This window comes from Capra hircus, chromosome 10 (genome assembly GCF_001704415.2).
Source record: "Capra hircus breed San Clemente chromosome 10, ASM170441v1, whole genome shotgun sequence".
NCBI lineage: Eukaryota > Metazoa > Chordata > Mammalia > Artiodactyla > Bovidae > Capra > Capra hircus.
This window is the reverse complement of record NC_030817.1, coordinates 62,226,490-62,243,675: the sequence shown is the minus strand read 5'-3', so window position 1 is coordinate 62,243,675 and position 17,186 is coordinate 62,226,490. Positions and strand designations below refer to the sequence as shown.

At 42.9% G+C, this 17,186-nt stretch overlaps 1 protein-coding gene across 1 annotated transcript in view; it reads right to left on the bottom strand.

The window, feature by feature from the left end:
• MDGA2 (MAM domain containing glycosylphosphatidylinositol anchor 2) overlaps positions 1-14,964 on the bottom strand; it is a 928,200-nt gene extending 913,236 nt beyond the window's left edge. Inside the window, exon 1 of the mRNA XM_018054380.1 lies at positions 14,133-14,964. Within this exon, the coding sequence (XP_017909869.1) occupies positions 14,133-14,412 (280 nt within the window). The 5' untranslated portion in view covers positions 14,413-14,964. The remainder of the gene's footprint in view (positions 1-14,132) is intronic.

The following is a 17,186-nucleotide window of genomic DNA, read 5'->3' as shown; positions in this document are numbered from 1 at the left end:
ATCACTTTTATAGTAGCAAATGCTGTAGCTAAAAGCCTAAAACAAATCACTAAACTGCACTAATTTGTAAGCTTTGAGGTTTGGGGAACTCCCTGGCAGCTAAGAGAAGGGCAGAGCTTGCAATCAACTGTCCTCTGGAGCACAACAAGATTTTCAAGAAAAGAAACCCGTTGATACAGTCTCCTCAATTAACTTTGCAAAAAAATGCTCAAGCAATACCCGGAGGGAATTCAAGGCAAAAATCAGGCCAAATATCACATTTAACTATCAATCTTACCAAGGCCAGTGACTGTTAATCAGCCTGGGGGGAAATAAAGTACTACACTTGACAGTGGTTGTTTTTTTAATAAGCATAATGCTTCGTATTTTACATGGAGAAATATCACTACTTCTGCAGAATATCTAGTAGAGCCACGTCTTCATTTTTACAGGTCACTAATTACGAGTGTGCTTAAAATATCCTCCCAGTCCAAAAATAAATTATAGCAGAGAGAGCCCTCAGTATGGGCATTTTGATTCTAAAAAAAAAAAATGAAATTATAAATCATATCTTCCTTTTCCAAGAAAGAAAATTGTGATGTGAAGTGCTGACATGAGCTACATACATATATATATATATATATATATATATATATATATATATATTTCTTGGCCAAAAAACTAGAATTTATACCCAATTTGCATTTCAAATATAGAGTGTTTGAAATGTCTCAGAAATGGCATAAGATGATTCAGGTAACTTGTATGATTCTGTCATAGTAGGTCTACACACACATATGTGAATATAATTTAATAATATACATAAGGATATATACAAATATTTATTTTTATATCCATTTCACATTTGATTTCAAATTCAGCCATTAGTAACTATACGGTAGTTAGTCAAACTTTATGAGTTTCAGATTTCTCATCTACCTCATTCAAAGATTATCGAATATGGCATAATGTACATAAAACTCCTAGCAGAAGGTGCGGCATATAGGAGGCACTTGTAAGATGGCAGTTATTCTATGAAAAAATTATGGTATCCTATGTTTGATTATTTTTCAATGATAGATGGAAAAAGAAGATAGATAATCCAAGTCAATTAAACTTGGTTTAAAAATATATTTTAGAATCCACACTTGAAGACAGATGTGCCTGTTGCTCTAAAATCCCATTTTGGAAAAGAAAAAAGACCAGTATAAAGACCTGGCTACCAGAGCAGGAGGGATGGTCTTCTGAGTATGCAAGTGACTGGGCTTCAAGTTTATACATCACTATACTGCCGGTAAAATAAACCACATGTATTGCTCTTACCCAGCTAAGAAACACGTCTCTTCTGTCAATTGCAAAAATACAGAAGGAAAAATACAGAAAGTAATGGGAGTTCCTGGAGGTAATGTGGCAAATTGGAAATAGTACAAAAAGGAATTATCACAAAAGATATTTAAAAACAAAACGAATATTAGAAGAGATACTGCACTCAACACTAAATCAGAGTCAGCTTTGTAAGGGAAGCAAGAAAGCCATCCAGTCCCTCAAGCTCAGCAGAAAGTTTAGCCACTGCTCCCATCAGACACACTCAGCAAACAGAGACACATACACTCCCACACACACATATAGAGTTACAGTATGAGTATACAGTCTACAGTATATACATATATACTCTACATACAAATATAGGTGTAGTTTGTGTGTAGATAGAAAGATGGATATCTTCTTTACAGTTTCTCTAAAGCTGGAGAGGTGATTAAATGTAAAGGTTTCAAAGTATTTACTTCTTTGCATAAGTAAGCTTAGAGAGTTAAGACATTAACCAGTGAGTTTTCACTGATGACGGAAAATTAAAAACTTAAATGTTTTTTGAAATATCAAGCAAAATCACATCATTATAATTGAGTTCAACAGTAAATCATGAAATCACAGGAAGCAGGAAGAAGGCCACTTTGAATCCCAGCTGCTGTGACTGGAGGGATGCTTGTTGGTGCAACACGGGAAATCATCAGAGGATAAATAGCCTCTGAGTGAAAAGTCTGCAGCCCACCAGGAGTTATTCTTGTCTTGGGTAAAAAGGGGTAAGTTTCTAAATCTCAAAGTTTACAGTGATTCTGTCATTATATCGTTGCAATATGGCAGGGAATGGTCAAAATGGAATAGAGCTGTGCCTCCTAAGGAAACTATACTTACACAAACCTACATATGACTAAGACCAAAATCAGCCCCAAATTGAGGTTTGATTAATTATGAACTAAAACAGAGAACTTTAATATTAATACAACAGCTCAGAACAAAAAAAAAAAGGTACAGGTAATATAGTCCAGTGTGAAACACAAACTAAATAAAAATACAAGTGAATACAAGAATATAAGTAGTGTTGGAGAAGACTCTTGAGAGTCCCTTGGACTGCAAGGAGATCCAACCAGTCCATCCTAAAGGAGATCAGCCCTGGGTGTTCATTGGAAGGACTGATGCTGAAGCTGAAACTCCAATACTTTGGCCACCTCATGAGAAGAGCTGACTCATTTGAAAAGACCCTGATGCTGGGAAAGATTGAGGGCAGGAAGAGAAGGGGATGTCAGAGGATGAGATGGCTGGATGGCATCACTGACTCGATGGACATGGGTTTGGGTGAACTCCAGGAGTTGGTGATGGACAGGGAGACCTGGCGTGCTGCAGTTCATGAGGTCGCAAAGAATCGGACACGATTGAGCGACTGAACTGAACTGAACGGACAAGCATAAGAGAAGAATCACAGCAATGGTGAAGAATAAGCCATGAAAAAGAAGAAGCAAGTTCAGAACCAGGATAAAAACCGGTAACTATACAACTTCTTGATGATAACTTCACTACTTCTGATATATGCCAAGATAAGACTGACAACTACCGAACCACACATCTGCTAACCCTGTGTGTGTCAGAGTCTGCTTGTGTGCATACGCTTAAGCGGCATGCCTAGCCAAGCTAGTATTGTTCATTCCATATAATGGGCAAAATTGCTTCCAACTAATGATTTTGTTGTCTGTTTAAAGTCTAAAGTAAAGATGACCTTTTGGTTTGGTTACAGCACCTTACCAACATTCCCAACCATTATAGAGCTAATAATCTGACACTTAGAAAACTAGTCTGAAGAATTTCTCTGATGTACTTAATTATGTGAATGGGTATTATCAAGCTGAATTATCTTTCACCCTTGAAAAGTAGAAAAGAGTGTTTACCAAGGATAATTTAAATCCATTGTATACAACAATGCATTTTTTAATGGTGTATAAGGTCCCAGGCTTATCATTTAATTCTACAGATACTTTTTTTTTTTAATGACTACGTGACTAGATGGGAAACAGCAATTTTAGTCACTCACTTTTGGGTCATTTTTGGGTCAGTTCAGTTGCTCAGTCATGTCCAACTCTTTGCAACCCCATGGACTGCAGCACGCCAGGCCTTCCTGTCCATCACCAACTCCCATAGCTTACTCAAACTCATGTGTATTGAGTCAGTGATGCCATCCAACCATCTCATCCTCTGTTGTCCCCTTCTCCTCCCACTTCCAATCATTCCCAGCATCAGGGTCTTAGTTCTTCGCATCAGGTGTCCAAAGTATTGGAGTTTTGGCTTCAGCATCAGTCCTTCCAATGAATACTCAGGTTGATTTCCTTTAGGATGAACTGGTTGTATTTCCTTGCAGTCCAAGGGACTCTCGAGAGTCTTCTCCAACACCACAGTTCAAAAGCATCAATTCTTTGGCGCTCAGCTTTCTTTATAGTCCAACTTTCACCTCCACACATGACTACTGGAAAAACCAAAGCTTTGACTAGATGGACCTTTGTTGCCAAAGTAATATCTCTGCTTTTTAATATTCTGTATAGATTGGTCATAACTTTTCTTCCAAGGAGCAAGTGTCTTTTAATTTCATAGCTGCAGTCAACATCTGCAGTGCTTTTGGAGCCCCCCCAAATAAAATATGTCACTATTTCCATTGTTTCCCCATCTACTTGCCATTAAGTGATGGGACCAGATGCCATGATCTTAGTTTTCAGAATGTTGAGTTTTAAGCCAACATTTTAACTCTCCCCTTTCACCTTCATCGAGAGGCTCTTTAGTCCTTCTTCACTTTTTGTCATAAGAGCGTCATTGGCATATCCGAGGTTATTAATATTTCTCCTGGCAATCTTGATTCCAGCTTGTGCTTCATCCAGTTCATCAGTTTTTTTATGTACTCTGCATATAAGTTAAATAAGCAGGGTGACAATATACAGCCCTGACGTACTCCTTTTCCAATTTGAAACCAGTCTGTTGTTCCATGTCCAGTTCTAACTGTTGCTTCTTGACCTGCATACAGATTTCTCAGGAGGCAGGTCAGGTGGTCTGGTATTTCTGTCCCTTGAAGAATTTTCCACAGTTTGTTGTGATCCACACAGCCAAAGGTTTTGGAATAGTCAATAAAGCAGAAGTAGATATTTTTCTGGAACTCTCTGGCTTTTTTGATGAGCCAATGGATGTTGGCAATTTGTTCTTTGGTACTTCTGCCTTTTCTAAAACCAGCTTGAACATCTGGAAATTCACGGTTCACGTACTGTTGAAGCCTGGCTTGGAGAATTTTGAGCATTACTTTGCTAGCCTGTGAGATGAGTGCAATTGTGCAAATACACAATAAATCTGTGACAGCTTCATTTAATGTTTATTCTCACTTTATCTGGTTTTATTTTTAAATTATCAATTACTTGTATTCTTACAAATAAATCCCTATTTTTCCCATTTGGAGGTATCGTTTTTATTTATAGTGTTATTTTCCATTTAGTCTCAAAATGGCATGATATTGAGACTATTCTTGCTCTTTGATACAAAAGGGATATTTATACACATATTTGAACACATATAAATATACTCATTATGATAAGGTCAGGGTGACATTAATAGTCTCTGGAGCTCATAAATGAGGAGCGATACCAGCTCTCCACCCTGACCCCCACCCCCGCCATTAAGGAGCAAAAGGACAAACTCCAGGGTTCTGTGAATTCAGAGGAGAATAGCCCAAGGAGCAACACCAAACACAGAGGCATACAAGATAGAGTACCAAATGGCATTCTTGTGCACATATGAATATTACATGCACTATTTACAATATACCACCTGTGTTATTTTCCGTTTGACAAATGAGAATTATTTTCTCCAGATTATAATTGCTTGCTCTCTATTACTTCCTGCCCCCTTACTCTGTTCTGAGAACCAAATGGCACTCCTGCTAGAATCCAATTGTTGCATCCCTGAACATGTCTTTCTAAGACTGAGGACAGTCGCTATGTACTCTCCCTCTCCTCCAGATATAAAATGCAACCATACTTTATTTTTGCTGTTATTTACATTTTCCTTATTTAACAGTCCACTTTCCTAAAAGTTTATTAGATACAGAAACTGAGGGGTAGAAAGATTACAAAAATTTTTTTTTGCCTGTGGTCATGCAGTAGAGCAGCAGGTGAATGAAAAGAAAGCCCAAATTCACCAAGAGTTTTCAACTACATCATCCTTCTCTGAATGAGAATTTTTTTAAATAATAATAATAATAAAAGCACATATCTCTCTTTTCTTAAGGGCAATGAATTCATCTCAGTGGCTGCACATCTGTAAAGAACATGATGTTTTAAGTCATTCTGGACTCACAGTTCACTGCTTCTAAGTAGTAGACAATCTAAAAAAGCTTTGATAAGTCTTTGACTTTAACTCCAAAAGTATCCCCTACGTAAGTTCAAAGCTTCCTAAGACTGCCTCAAATTGGGGAGGGCTCAGTATCCTACAGGAACTCAAGAGATAACTGTCTTTTCTTCTGATGAGCAGGTTAGGTGGCTTCACATTGAACAGACACAAACCTAGGAATCTGGTGGACATAAATACCTGAGCAAGTTTCAGGGTATTATCCAGTAAAATTTATTTCACAGATTTACAAGCTTTGGGAAGGGAGAGTTACCAAAGGTTAAAGGATGGACACATTTTTCTAGTTGGAGTAAACTTTGGAGAAACTGCTGGAAAAGACTCTTGAGAGTCCCCTGGACTGCAAGGAGATTAATCCAGTCAATCCTAAAGGAAATCAACTGTGAATATTCACTGGAAGGACTGATGCTGACGCTGAAGCTCCAATACTTTGGCCACCTGATGCAAAAAGCTGACTCATTGGAAAAGACCTGACTCATTGGAAAAGACCCTGAAGCTGGGAAAGATTGAAGGCAAAAGGAGAAGAAGGTGGTAGAGAAGGAGAAGAAGGTGGTAGAGGATGAGATGGTTAGGTAGCATAACCAATGCAACAGACATGAATTTGAGCAAACTCCGAGAGACAGTGGAGGACAGAGGAGTCTGGCATGCCATGAGGAAAGCCCCATATACAGTCTATGCGGTCACAAGGAGTCAGAAACGATTTAACGACTGAGCAACAGCAACAAGTCGCAGGGTTATTTTTCTCTCTGCCTCCTGTTCCTGCAGCTGGAATCCGTGCTGTAGCACTGCCCTTTCCTTTCTTTTTACCTATATATCACCAACCTACTTGAAAGATTCAAATCATGATGTACCAGCTTTTTCAAGTTTCCTCCAACCATGGCAGCTATCAGCGCTTTCTCCTGTCCTGGGTCAAATGTTTGTATATTTCTCAGTCTTGATTGTTTTTCCACTTGGCTTTATCTCCTCAATTAACTTGCAAACTCTGAGTTCATGGGGGCCTCCAACTCTTCAGTAATAAGTGGACCTGAGGGGAGGCCTGGATTCAATTCACAGCTCCGCAGAAATAACGGAGAGAATGTCCCAATGTTTAATCTGTGTCTCTCTCTCCTTATGTACAATCAATTAGCAGGTAGGGTAATCTGGTCCACTGGGACTATAGGTCCTATTTAAGAATTCTTCATTTTTCCCATTCAGGAGATCAGAAAAATGTCCCTGAAGAGGCCTTTATATCAAATGGTAGCCATTTTTTTTCTTCCTCTGTTTGACATGCATGAACAAAGTTCTATTTAGTTAGATTTTTTTTTTTTTTTTTTTTTGCTGGTTTGCTGCCACTTAAAGGGCAGATACACTTTTCCAATACTGTTTTCAGGCCAGCATCTGATTTCCTGCTCACCTCTTTGAGATTTCAGTGCCCTCTTTACTGTCCTTTAGTCCTGTGGGAGGCCTAGCTATGAACCAACCCTTCCTCTCTCGGATATATATATGTATTTCCCTTTCCACAGAGTCGCTCCATTATTTTTTATCCCTCCCACTCTCATTACAACAAAAGAGGACAAGAAATGTGCTGCTTGCAGATATGGCAGCATGTCACATATCTGACCCTGTCTGCCAACCACATAATAGTCCTTGGCACAGTTTTGTCGGGGAACAGTAAGAAACTGATGTCTCCCATTGTTATGCAAAGAGGTAGCTTACTAAAAGAAATAATAAGTTACATCATAATATCTAATACCTTTACTCCTACCATAATATGTCTTTAACTGATAAATTTATGGTAAATGTGTAACAGCCAAAGGAAAAAAAAAAATGTTCCTAATATTTGAAATTCTTTTCTGTGATTGTGAACTCCTGGGGAATGTATGATCTGGATTATGAAATGGAAATTATCTTTCTTCCTGAATTCAATTACATCAACAGGAAAGGAAATAAAGTGTTTGAAAACGAAGATTAGAAATGGTATCTTGGAAATAGTATCTTGGAAGAGTAGTAAGAAACCAATATAAAAAAGCTTAACTAGGATCAGTTGAAGTTGGTATAGTTAAGAACAAAAATGGAATTGTACTGGCATACAATGGGAAATAACTAAGTGCATACCCAATAAAGAAGATGAGGAATTTTAGCAAGATGGCAAAAGTATCATTCCAGTGAATAAGTCTAGACTGTGGAAAAAGAGTTGTGAAATTTCTTTCTGTAAAGAAAAGTCACAAAGAACATAGGACCACTGTCTGACTAGCATAATACAAAGCTATTGTGTCATAAATTAGTGAGATGATTTAATGCCATCATAAAGTCTCTTACTTGCAACTTTATGATTTTACGGAACCAAAAGTTTATTAATTGGATTTGAAAATAAAAATAGAATATAGTGCTCTATGAATGAAATCATTTATTCAGTCTGCTCTAAGTAATATATTTACATTGACAGTCACTGAAGCAAAGAAATGAAATTTCATTTTGAGGGACTATTCAGTTAACGGCAATTACAGTGAAGCTAAAAACGTTCACCCTATTCATACTTGAAATGCATTCAGTATAATACTTTGCTTGTCCTTCCAAAAAGCCAAAAGGGAAAGTAAGATCTTCCCCAATTCAACTGGGAGCTGATAGCACATTCCTTTAGTTCACTGCAGCTGCCAAGAGCTCAGTTCCAGGACTAGGAGGGTATAACTGGCTCTTTGCCTTAGATTTTGTTGATTGCAAGCCTTGAGCCTATCTCTTCCAAGACTCTTCCCAAAGCATGAGAACCAGGCCTGAGAACATGAATGATTAATTATCTGTATAGATGGAAAGCAACCCAAGATCATGGTTCCTAACACTATCTTAAGACATAAATTGAATCCATAGGCTAATGCAATTAGCTGCATCCCCATGAGTCTTACCCTAGTCACATTAAAACAGTACATTTTAAGAATACACAGCACATTTTTTCCTGAAGAATTTGCTCATTCCCCATTTCTAAAAATAAGTTCAAGGTAGTTTGCCTTACAAAACAAAAACGAAAAGAATTTTACAATATCAGTAAGAAGAGCTGGTACCAGAGGCAATAAAATTAAGCAAAGATGATGAAGAAAAATGCATTCCTTGAATTTCTTTTATGACATCTATTCACCAGCACTGCTTCACCCCTAAATTTTTAACCTCTGATTCCTAATTGTCAGGACCCTGGCATCCTCACTGATTTGTTCACTAGAAAATGATTTCTTAGGCTTGATGTGCAACCTGGTCAATCTAAAATACTTAATAAATCACTTAGAGGCTTCCCAGGGACAAACAGGACATGAGTAATTGATACTGTATAAAATAATCTGCTCATCTGGCATGTGAATTTTCAGTAACACAAACAGTAAGGACAACTTTGAATGGACAAAAATCATCTCAAGATACAAAGAACAGCCTACTTTTTCTTGTGATGGTGACCAAAGCAGTGATGATTAAGGATGTGCTGTGTGTGTGTGTGTGTGTGTGTGTGTGTGTGTGTGTGTGTGTGTTCTCAGATGTACATAGGGATAACGGAGTGAGAAGTGGGAAGAGAAAAGGTTAAAGCTAACTGTATATGAAAGAGCTTCAGATTTACTTTTTTAAACAACATTCAATAAAGTCCATCCTCCCTCCTCCCACAGACTGACACCCTATAAATATGTGTTCAATCAAAAAGCGGTACCTGATCACAAGGTTTCTCCAAACTCAAACGGGCTAAAAATCACAATTCATTGCACCTTGGGATAATCTTGCCGTGAGGATGACAATATTCTGGGACCAGATGTAATGGTCAACTGACCTTCCAGAGCACTTTTATCCCTTAGGGTCAAGCTGTACATTTAGATTCAACCCACTGACAGTCTGAAATATCTTCCAGATCCTTCTTCTCTACCTAATCCTTTGGTTCTCAATTCCACCAATCTTTTCTGTCAGCTACTGCCTGAGGTGTCATTCTTAAAATTTGTGAGATTAATTGATATTACTTGAATTGAGAGCATATAGCTTGCTAATTTGTCATACACGTTGATAAATTTATTCAATTTACTGGTTCTAGCACATCCTGCAAGCTATTTATGGGCAGTACATTAACTATATTAAGACACCAAGTCATCTGTTGATTTGGCTCCCCTTAAAAACTATTCAAAGACATTTACTTGGTTTTTCAATTGCAGTGGGGATTTGTCCTGCACTAATGCAGTTATAAGGCTTCTCTGGTGGCTAAGTAAAGAATCTGTGGAGATGTGGGCTTCATCTCTGGGTCAGGAAGACCCCCTGAAGAAGGAAATGGCAACCCATTCCAGTATTCTTGCCTGTGAAATCCCATGTACAGAGGAGCCTGGTGGGCAACAGTCCATGGGGTTGCAAACAGTCAGACATGACTGAGTCTGACTAAACAACAACAATTATTATAACAGCAATTATAGTCTTTTATTAACCTCCTTGGAAATTATGAGTATAATAGGTCGGAGGTAAAAAATACAGTAGTTTGTTTGTTTGTTTGTTTGTTTCTTTTTAAAGAAGACAATTGTGAAGTTTACAAGAGATATGACTCTCAAAATTATGTAATTATCAACAGGTTCTCTAAAAAACAAATAAAACATCCACAGAATAATTTACAAAGAAAGCTTTAAAAACTAAGAAAATACTTTGGATCACTCTGCTCTAAGTATTGCACTAGTATACATTTAACTGGGGTTTATATTTTGACCCTGAATGCTATGTTTACTAGTTTTCCCAAACTTAATGCAATGAGTTTAGTGCAATAAAATTCACAATGTCAAAAATGGGTACCAGTTCACAGTTCTTTAATGACTTCTTAGTTTCAGTGATGTTTAATATAGTAAAAAGAATATTAAAATAAAGCTTTGCAATTCCAAGATTATTTTACTAAAAAGGTTTGACTACAAATAACTTTTTAAAATTCAAGATGGGACAATATATAATTAAGGAAACTTATTCTGAAGACTACACAAATATAGATATCTACAGGGAAAATATCATTTAAAAAATTGCTTTTTAATAACATCAGAATCATTGGTGAATGGTAGACAGGCAGATATAAATCAAAGGATAATCTTCCTTACCCATATGCCACATATCCACAAATCTCAGCTACTATGAAGTAAGTCTGCTAAGCAATATTCCCAGATAAATGATGATAAGTTCCTAGATCCATAGCAGAAACTTTTATACTTAAGTAGTTCACAAAGGACCAAACAGATCAAGCACAACAGGAAGACAATTAGAGTTAACTCGAGACAATATAAACTATGCATTAAAACAAATATTCCCAATTACTTCAAAAAATCTGAATTTCATGCTCAGAATTTTCCAGGTGAGCAGTAGAGTAAGGGACTGACCAGCTATTTCAAAGAAGAAAAGTCACAGTGATATCTTTCTAACTCTTGTAATTAATTTTAGACCACAATGAAATGATTTTGCCTAAACTACCTATAAACTAATTTTATTTCCTCTTGATTCTAGCTACTAGAAGACAAAATTAAGAAGTAATCCTTTGTGTGTACCATGGATGGTTTTAGATCTGCAAACACAGGCAAATACAGGGATACAGTGGCATAGACTTTTATGCTGGCAAAGTTCCTACCTAGTCTTTGATGTGTCTGTTTATAATTGCCCTGCTTTTTTAAATTAAATTATTTTCAAGACTCCTTACGTAAAATGTTCAAAACACACTTTTTATAATCTTACACTAACTCTCATTATCTATGTCTTTTTACAGCTGATCAACGTTTTAGGCCTAAATAAAAATAAAATCTTCTCTTCCCCATAAATGTTTTCACAAATGAAAATAAAGCTACTTCAGGTTAAGAAAGGTCATGGTTTACAAAGTCAGAGCAATGGAATTTGCAGTTTTATCAGTGGTTCTCAGACTTTAGCTTACATCATAATCATCACCTGAGGTGAAAAACCCAGAATGTGGGTCCCACACTCTGAATTTCTGATTTAGAAAGCCTGGGACAGGTATGAGAATTTGTATTCCTAACAAGTTCCCAGGGGACACTGACGCTGAAGGTTAGGGGTAACCACTTTGAGAATCTAACTTCTGTGATATGAAAGACAGATTTGAAAAATAATAGATAAATATAGTTTTCACCCACCTAATAGCTATGACATTTACGACTAGAGATGCTGCCTAATTTTCAAACAAAGCCAATTCTATTCCTAGCTAAGTAACTAATAACCACATCAACAGTAAAAAAAAAAGAAGAAGAAGATCATCACCTTCATAACTAGGATCAGCTAAGTAGCAGAAATGCTTCCCCCCTTAATGCCAATCAGCTTGAGCACAGGATCATTTTGATGCAATTGTTCTAGGGTAAGTCTTATGCTTCTAGATCTTATGCTTTGCCACTACCTAATATGAAACTTGCCAGGGCAAATAATCTAAATGGCAAAAAGTGACAGAAAAATGGAACACTGCCTCTCTAATCCAGACAGTTCCAAAACATCCCTTACCCCCACCTCTCATTATCTCCTACACACACACACACACACACACACACACACACACACACACACACACATACACACACACATTAAAAAAAAAAAAAAAAGACCCCTCTGTTTATTTGGGTTAATATGAACCAATGGGAGAGAAATAAAGACTTGGATAAGCAGAATTCAGACTCTCAGACTAGGGAACAGCTTCCTGAGAAGGTTCTATCGTTTATCTGCAACAGTGGTCCGCCCTTAGAATCCCAGCCACTCTCAGATGCTAGACATCAGTGTCCAGCAAAAGTCAAAAGAGCTCTAAATGAATTCCTGCTGCTCAAGGCTCCACCTCCTGCCATCAGCCAAGCGGGTAAGACCTCCGGAGAGTCTCGGCAACTCTATCCGACATGCAACACCACCACCAGCAAGAGCCGCGCTACCATCACCACCAAGAAAGCTCTCAATTTCTTTCTGGAAAGAGGGAGTGCGGAGAGAGGAGATAATCAGATGCTTAGAGCTGGGAGAGAGTGAGGATCTCTCGACTAGAGCCAAGGAGGGAGGCAGGAAGACAGGCAAGGGGAGTGGCCGCAGAAGCTCAGCACAGACCAGTCCTCACCGCTTCAGACCCTCTCCCTCCACCCCCAGCAGGGCTTAGCCCTGGACCAGACACCGCGGAGAGAGTCAAGGCTCGGTTGGATTTCGCGCCTCGGTTCGCAAACAGCTGCCCACTGCGCACTCGAGGCTCCCAGAGTTCGAGGACTCAAGGTCCCCTGGCATCTGCGCCCACTCCGAAGTCACTTCTAAGGTCCGCGCTTCCACAGACACTCATGCCCTTTACCCCTGGGCAACCTCTGTGGTGCTGGGGCCTCGGCCCCTAGAGAAATGGAAATCACAAGCCGGGGGTCGGGGTTGGGCGGTGGGGGGAGGTGTGTTGATGTGCAAATTTCATTTTTTCTGGATGTCAGCCATAGCCTAGATGCTTTGGGTGAGTCTCGGCCTGCTGTCCCCTCAAGGGCTGTTGTCCTAACCTTCCCACCATACCTCGAGAATACAAAAGTTATTTTTCCTTTGTGTCACTGCCCGCTTGTCCCAGGAGAAGACGTACATTTCAGTTCAGCCAGAGCCTGAGGGTGTGTGTGTGTATCTTTCGGTCCCAAAAGCCAAGGGTGCCAACTGCTGACAGGCAAAGGAACCTGGATTTGCTCTTGAGGACTTAAAAACATCCGAGTTAACAAGCCTGCCCTTCTCTCCATCCTAGCCCGACCAGCCCTGGGTTTTCCAGAGAACTGAGATTGTGTTCCAGTTGCAATGAGCTCGCGTCCTGCCCCGAAGCCGAGATGCGCGGACTTGGCTGTCCGTTCATTCATGCATTTGCTCATCCATTCACATAAACATGTTCCTTAACTGCGTCTGGCACCGAGAATCTTGCCTGCTTTTTTCCCCTCCCAAGTCAGTGCTCATGGCAACGGCTGGTGCAGAATGTAACTCGACTGTCAACCCACTTCCAGAGCCGGAAAATCAAGTCAAGGAGGCATTCCACTCCGCCGTCTCCCCCCAGAGAAGGAAAAGGTGGAAAGGAGAAAGCTGGGGGAGGGGGACGGAAGGCAGAGAGGAATGGGACGCTCACTAGGGTCACATTCGAAGCTTCCCTTCGGAGGAAACGGCGACACCGACGGCAAAGACTGCAAGGAGCCCAATCATCATTAAACCCAAGACTGCTAGAGCTCCGGTCCCCAGAGGCGATAAATCAAGTGCAAAGTCACTCATTCGCAGGAGAGCGGGGCTGCCGGCTCGACCCAACACTGAACCCGAGCCGAGGCACTCGGAGAGCGGCTCGCAGCCCAATCCGCAGCGCGCTCGCTGCCTCCTTATCACTCCCAATAACGTGATGAAGTGTAAATCAAAAGCCACGCCGGGAGGGGCCCCGGAACGGCGCGAGTCGTGCATTTTCGCTCACCAGCCTGTCTTACCTAAGAATCACAAGGTCACGACAGCGTCGCGATTCCACTCACCGTATACTCCTTGGCCAGAGATCCCCTCCAGGAGGACTGTCAGCAGCCACACGAGACCGTACACTAAATCCATCTTCACGTGAACATGAACATATCCAGCCCGGGGGGGACGCAGCGGGACCTTCTGGAGGCCGGCGGCCAGCCGGGCGCGCTCCGCTCGCGCCTCAGCGGAGACGAGGTGCCGGGGAATCGCTCGCGGAAGAGAGAAGCGCCGTGCGTCCGTCCTTTCCCGGCGGCGGCCGAAAGCGGAGCGCAGGAGCCCCGCACACCCCACACTCATGCACGCACGCACACACAGACACACACACACTCACACAACACAATACCCTGACACACTTCCACGCACGCCGCACTCACACCGGGCGCCTGGGAAAATCGCAGACGCCGGGGAGGAGCAGGGGGCGTGCTGGGAAGCGGAGCCGCGAGGCGAACGGTTCTCCAGGGGAGCCGGCTCGAGTCTCCGCAGCGGCGGCAGCGGCGGCGGCGGCGGCGCCCTGGGCCAGCGGCGGGTGCGGGCGAGGGGCCGGGTGTGCCGAGCGGTGCGAGCCTGGCGCGGGCAGCCACGGAGCAGGAAGTGGCCTCTGACTCGGGGCACCGAGCAGGGGCTTCCTCGTTTGGGTTCGCCTTTACAAAGTAACTCGCGAAGGTCCCCGGAGGAGCGTCAAGCGGCGGCAGCGGCCCGCCGGTCCGCAGTCCGGAGCCCCCAGCCCTGCTGTCTTGCCTTCCCCCATTCCATCAGTTGCCATTGCAACGCCAATCCTGTTACACGATACAGGCTCGCATCGCCGAGCAGGGAGAGGAGGAAGAGAAGGAGGAGGAAGAGGAGGAGTGGGGCTAGGGGTACGGGGGTGGGGAGAAAGGGAAGGGAGGAGGGGGAAGAAGGAGGAGAGGGACCGGCAGGGCGCAGAGTGTGCGTCTGGAGCTCTCTCGGGCACCAGCCTCAGCTGCCGCCGCTGCCACCGCCGCCACTATTCTCCAAAATAGCCTTGAGCGCCCCGCCAGCGAAGAGGGGTCTCAGGCCCGCCGCACCAATTCCGGGAGCCGAAAGCAGAGTCCAGGCACCGCCACTTGCAAGAGAGGGAGAAAGCCAAGCAGAGACCGGATCGCACACACGTCTACGCTTGCCCACCGGCACCGCGCGCGTCCTCTTCGCTTCCCCGCTGCCCCCGCCAGGTGGAGGGATGGGGGCGGTCGGGACAGGCGGGAGTTTAGAGGAGGGAGCCGCAGAAGGGGTTCCCCGCCTGTGCTAACGTAGTGCTGGCATCCGGAGGTGAACGCGAGAGCAGCTGCCAGAGGAGGACCCCGGCTGCGTGGCCGCCGCTCAGGCCCCAGCTACGGCGGAGGTGCCCGGGCTGGGCGGCGGAGCGCCGAGGGTTCGACGCCGGCCGGAATCCCTGGGTGTGCGCGGGGGTGCGCGCCGCGGAGGCGGAAAGGAGACGGAGGAGGAGGGCGAAGCCGAGAGCGGGCTGCTGAGCTGCCAGGCTGCCGGAGAGGAGGGCTGTGTGTGGTCACGTTGTGCGCTACGTGCTGAGAGCGCGAGCTGCTAGCCGCAGCCGGGCGACGTCAAAGCCGGGTGCGCGGCTCGGTCGCCTTCCTCCGCGCCTCCTCTGCCTCCTCCTCAGCTCTGCCTTCCTGTGTCAGCCCAGGAGCTCATCAGTATGGACAGCGCCGAGAGGCTCCGCGAGGCCGGCGGCATCCGGCCTCCAGCCTTCCCCGTGAGCCCCTCGCCCCCACCTCCCGGACCTGCGCGGCCGCGAATGCCAGTTATCATTGCTGATTCCGCTATTGGCGTCTGCACGCCGAAAGGCCGGCTACCACCTTAGACCCCGGGTAACTACAGGACACACCGTCCCCTCCCCGCCGCCCAAGGTTTCCCAGGATCCGTTCTGCTTGACTAAAGGGCAGAACAGGCCACCACGCTTGGGAACGGCACCGTTTCTTCCCTATATCTGTTCTTTTAAAGAGAAATACGGCCATCACAGCAATGAAGACTCTTAGGGAAAAACACCTAAGAGTTCAGAGATTAGTATGTTTAATATGCAATGTCGCCTACGAAAGTTAACCGCTTTGAAAAATCTTTTCTCTGAAAGACGAGTCTCTCATTGGGGCCAAGCTAGCCCTGATGTTAGAAGAGCTTAAGAAATTCATAGTTACAAAAGGCTCAGGAAATGCAGAGCACCTGTGATTTACACTGGAACCAGTGTAGAAATAGTTCACCTAAAATTAATAGGCGAAAACGGAATATAAGTAGCGGTTTGTGATTTCTGTAGCCACAATAATTAGTGCTTCCTGTGCGCAGTCCACTTTGTGGAATATATTCTTCACTCTTCAAACAACATACGGATAGGGAAGTGATTAAAATAGCTAAAAACGTGCATTTATACATGTGTTTAAAAAAAAGTAATTGCTATGGAAAATCTGGAGCATAGTATTCATTTATCCCCTCCCATAATAGACTGGTATAACACACTGCGGGTCCCTCTCCCTCTGCTCCGGCTGGGAGGGGTGAGGGGCGGGGGATGGGGGTGTTACCTCCTAGCACTAGGAAATGAATAGTCCCCATTGTTTCCACCAAGCTCCTGTTCCTTACTTAAGTGAATTATGCATATTATTTTTACTGAATGTGAGCTACTGTTTATGCTCTGTGTTTTCAAGTTAAGAGGACTAATGTTGAGAAGATCCCAAAAGATGCCTTAGTGTTAAGACCCCTTGTTTATGCAATGCCACTTTCACATAGATGTAATTAAGTATCACTCTAGAAGCAAAACTCACTGTGTGGCATTTGTGAAGGGGAGTGAGTGGTCAGCTGAGATCCACTCACTGATCAGCTGAAGGGGACAGTCTTCGGTTTCAGGATATCAGTCTTTTAGAAGTAGGTGATTCCTGCATACTGCAGCAGCTTCCAGGGTAGTCCCAAGTGCAACTCTTCTCTCTGGCTGCTAATAATGTGTATTGTCCATGAGGCATTTCCAGATTTTAGGCACTCGTGTTCTGAAATACTACTTCACCTGTATACTTTAACATAGGAACCCCACACTAAGTCAGTATCTCTAC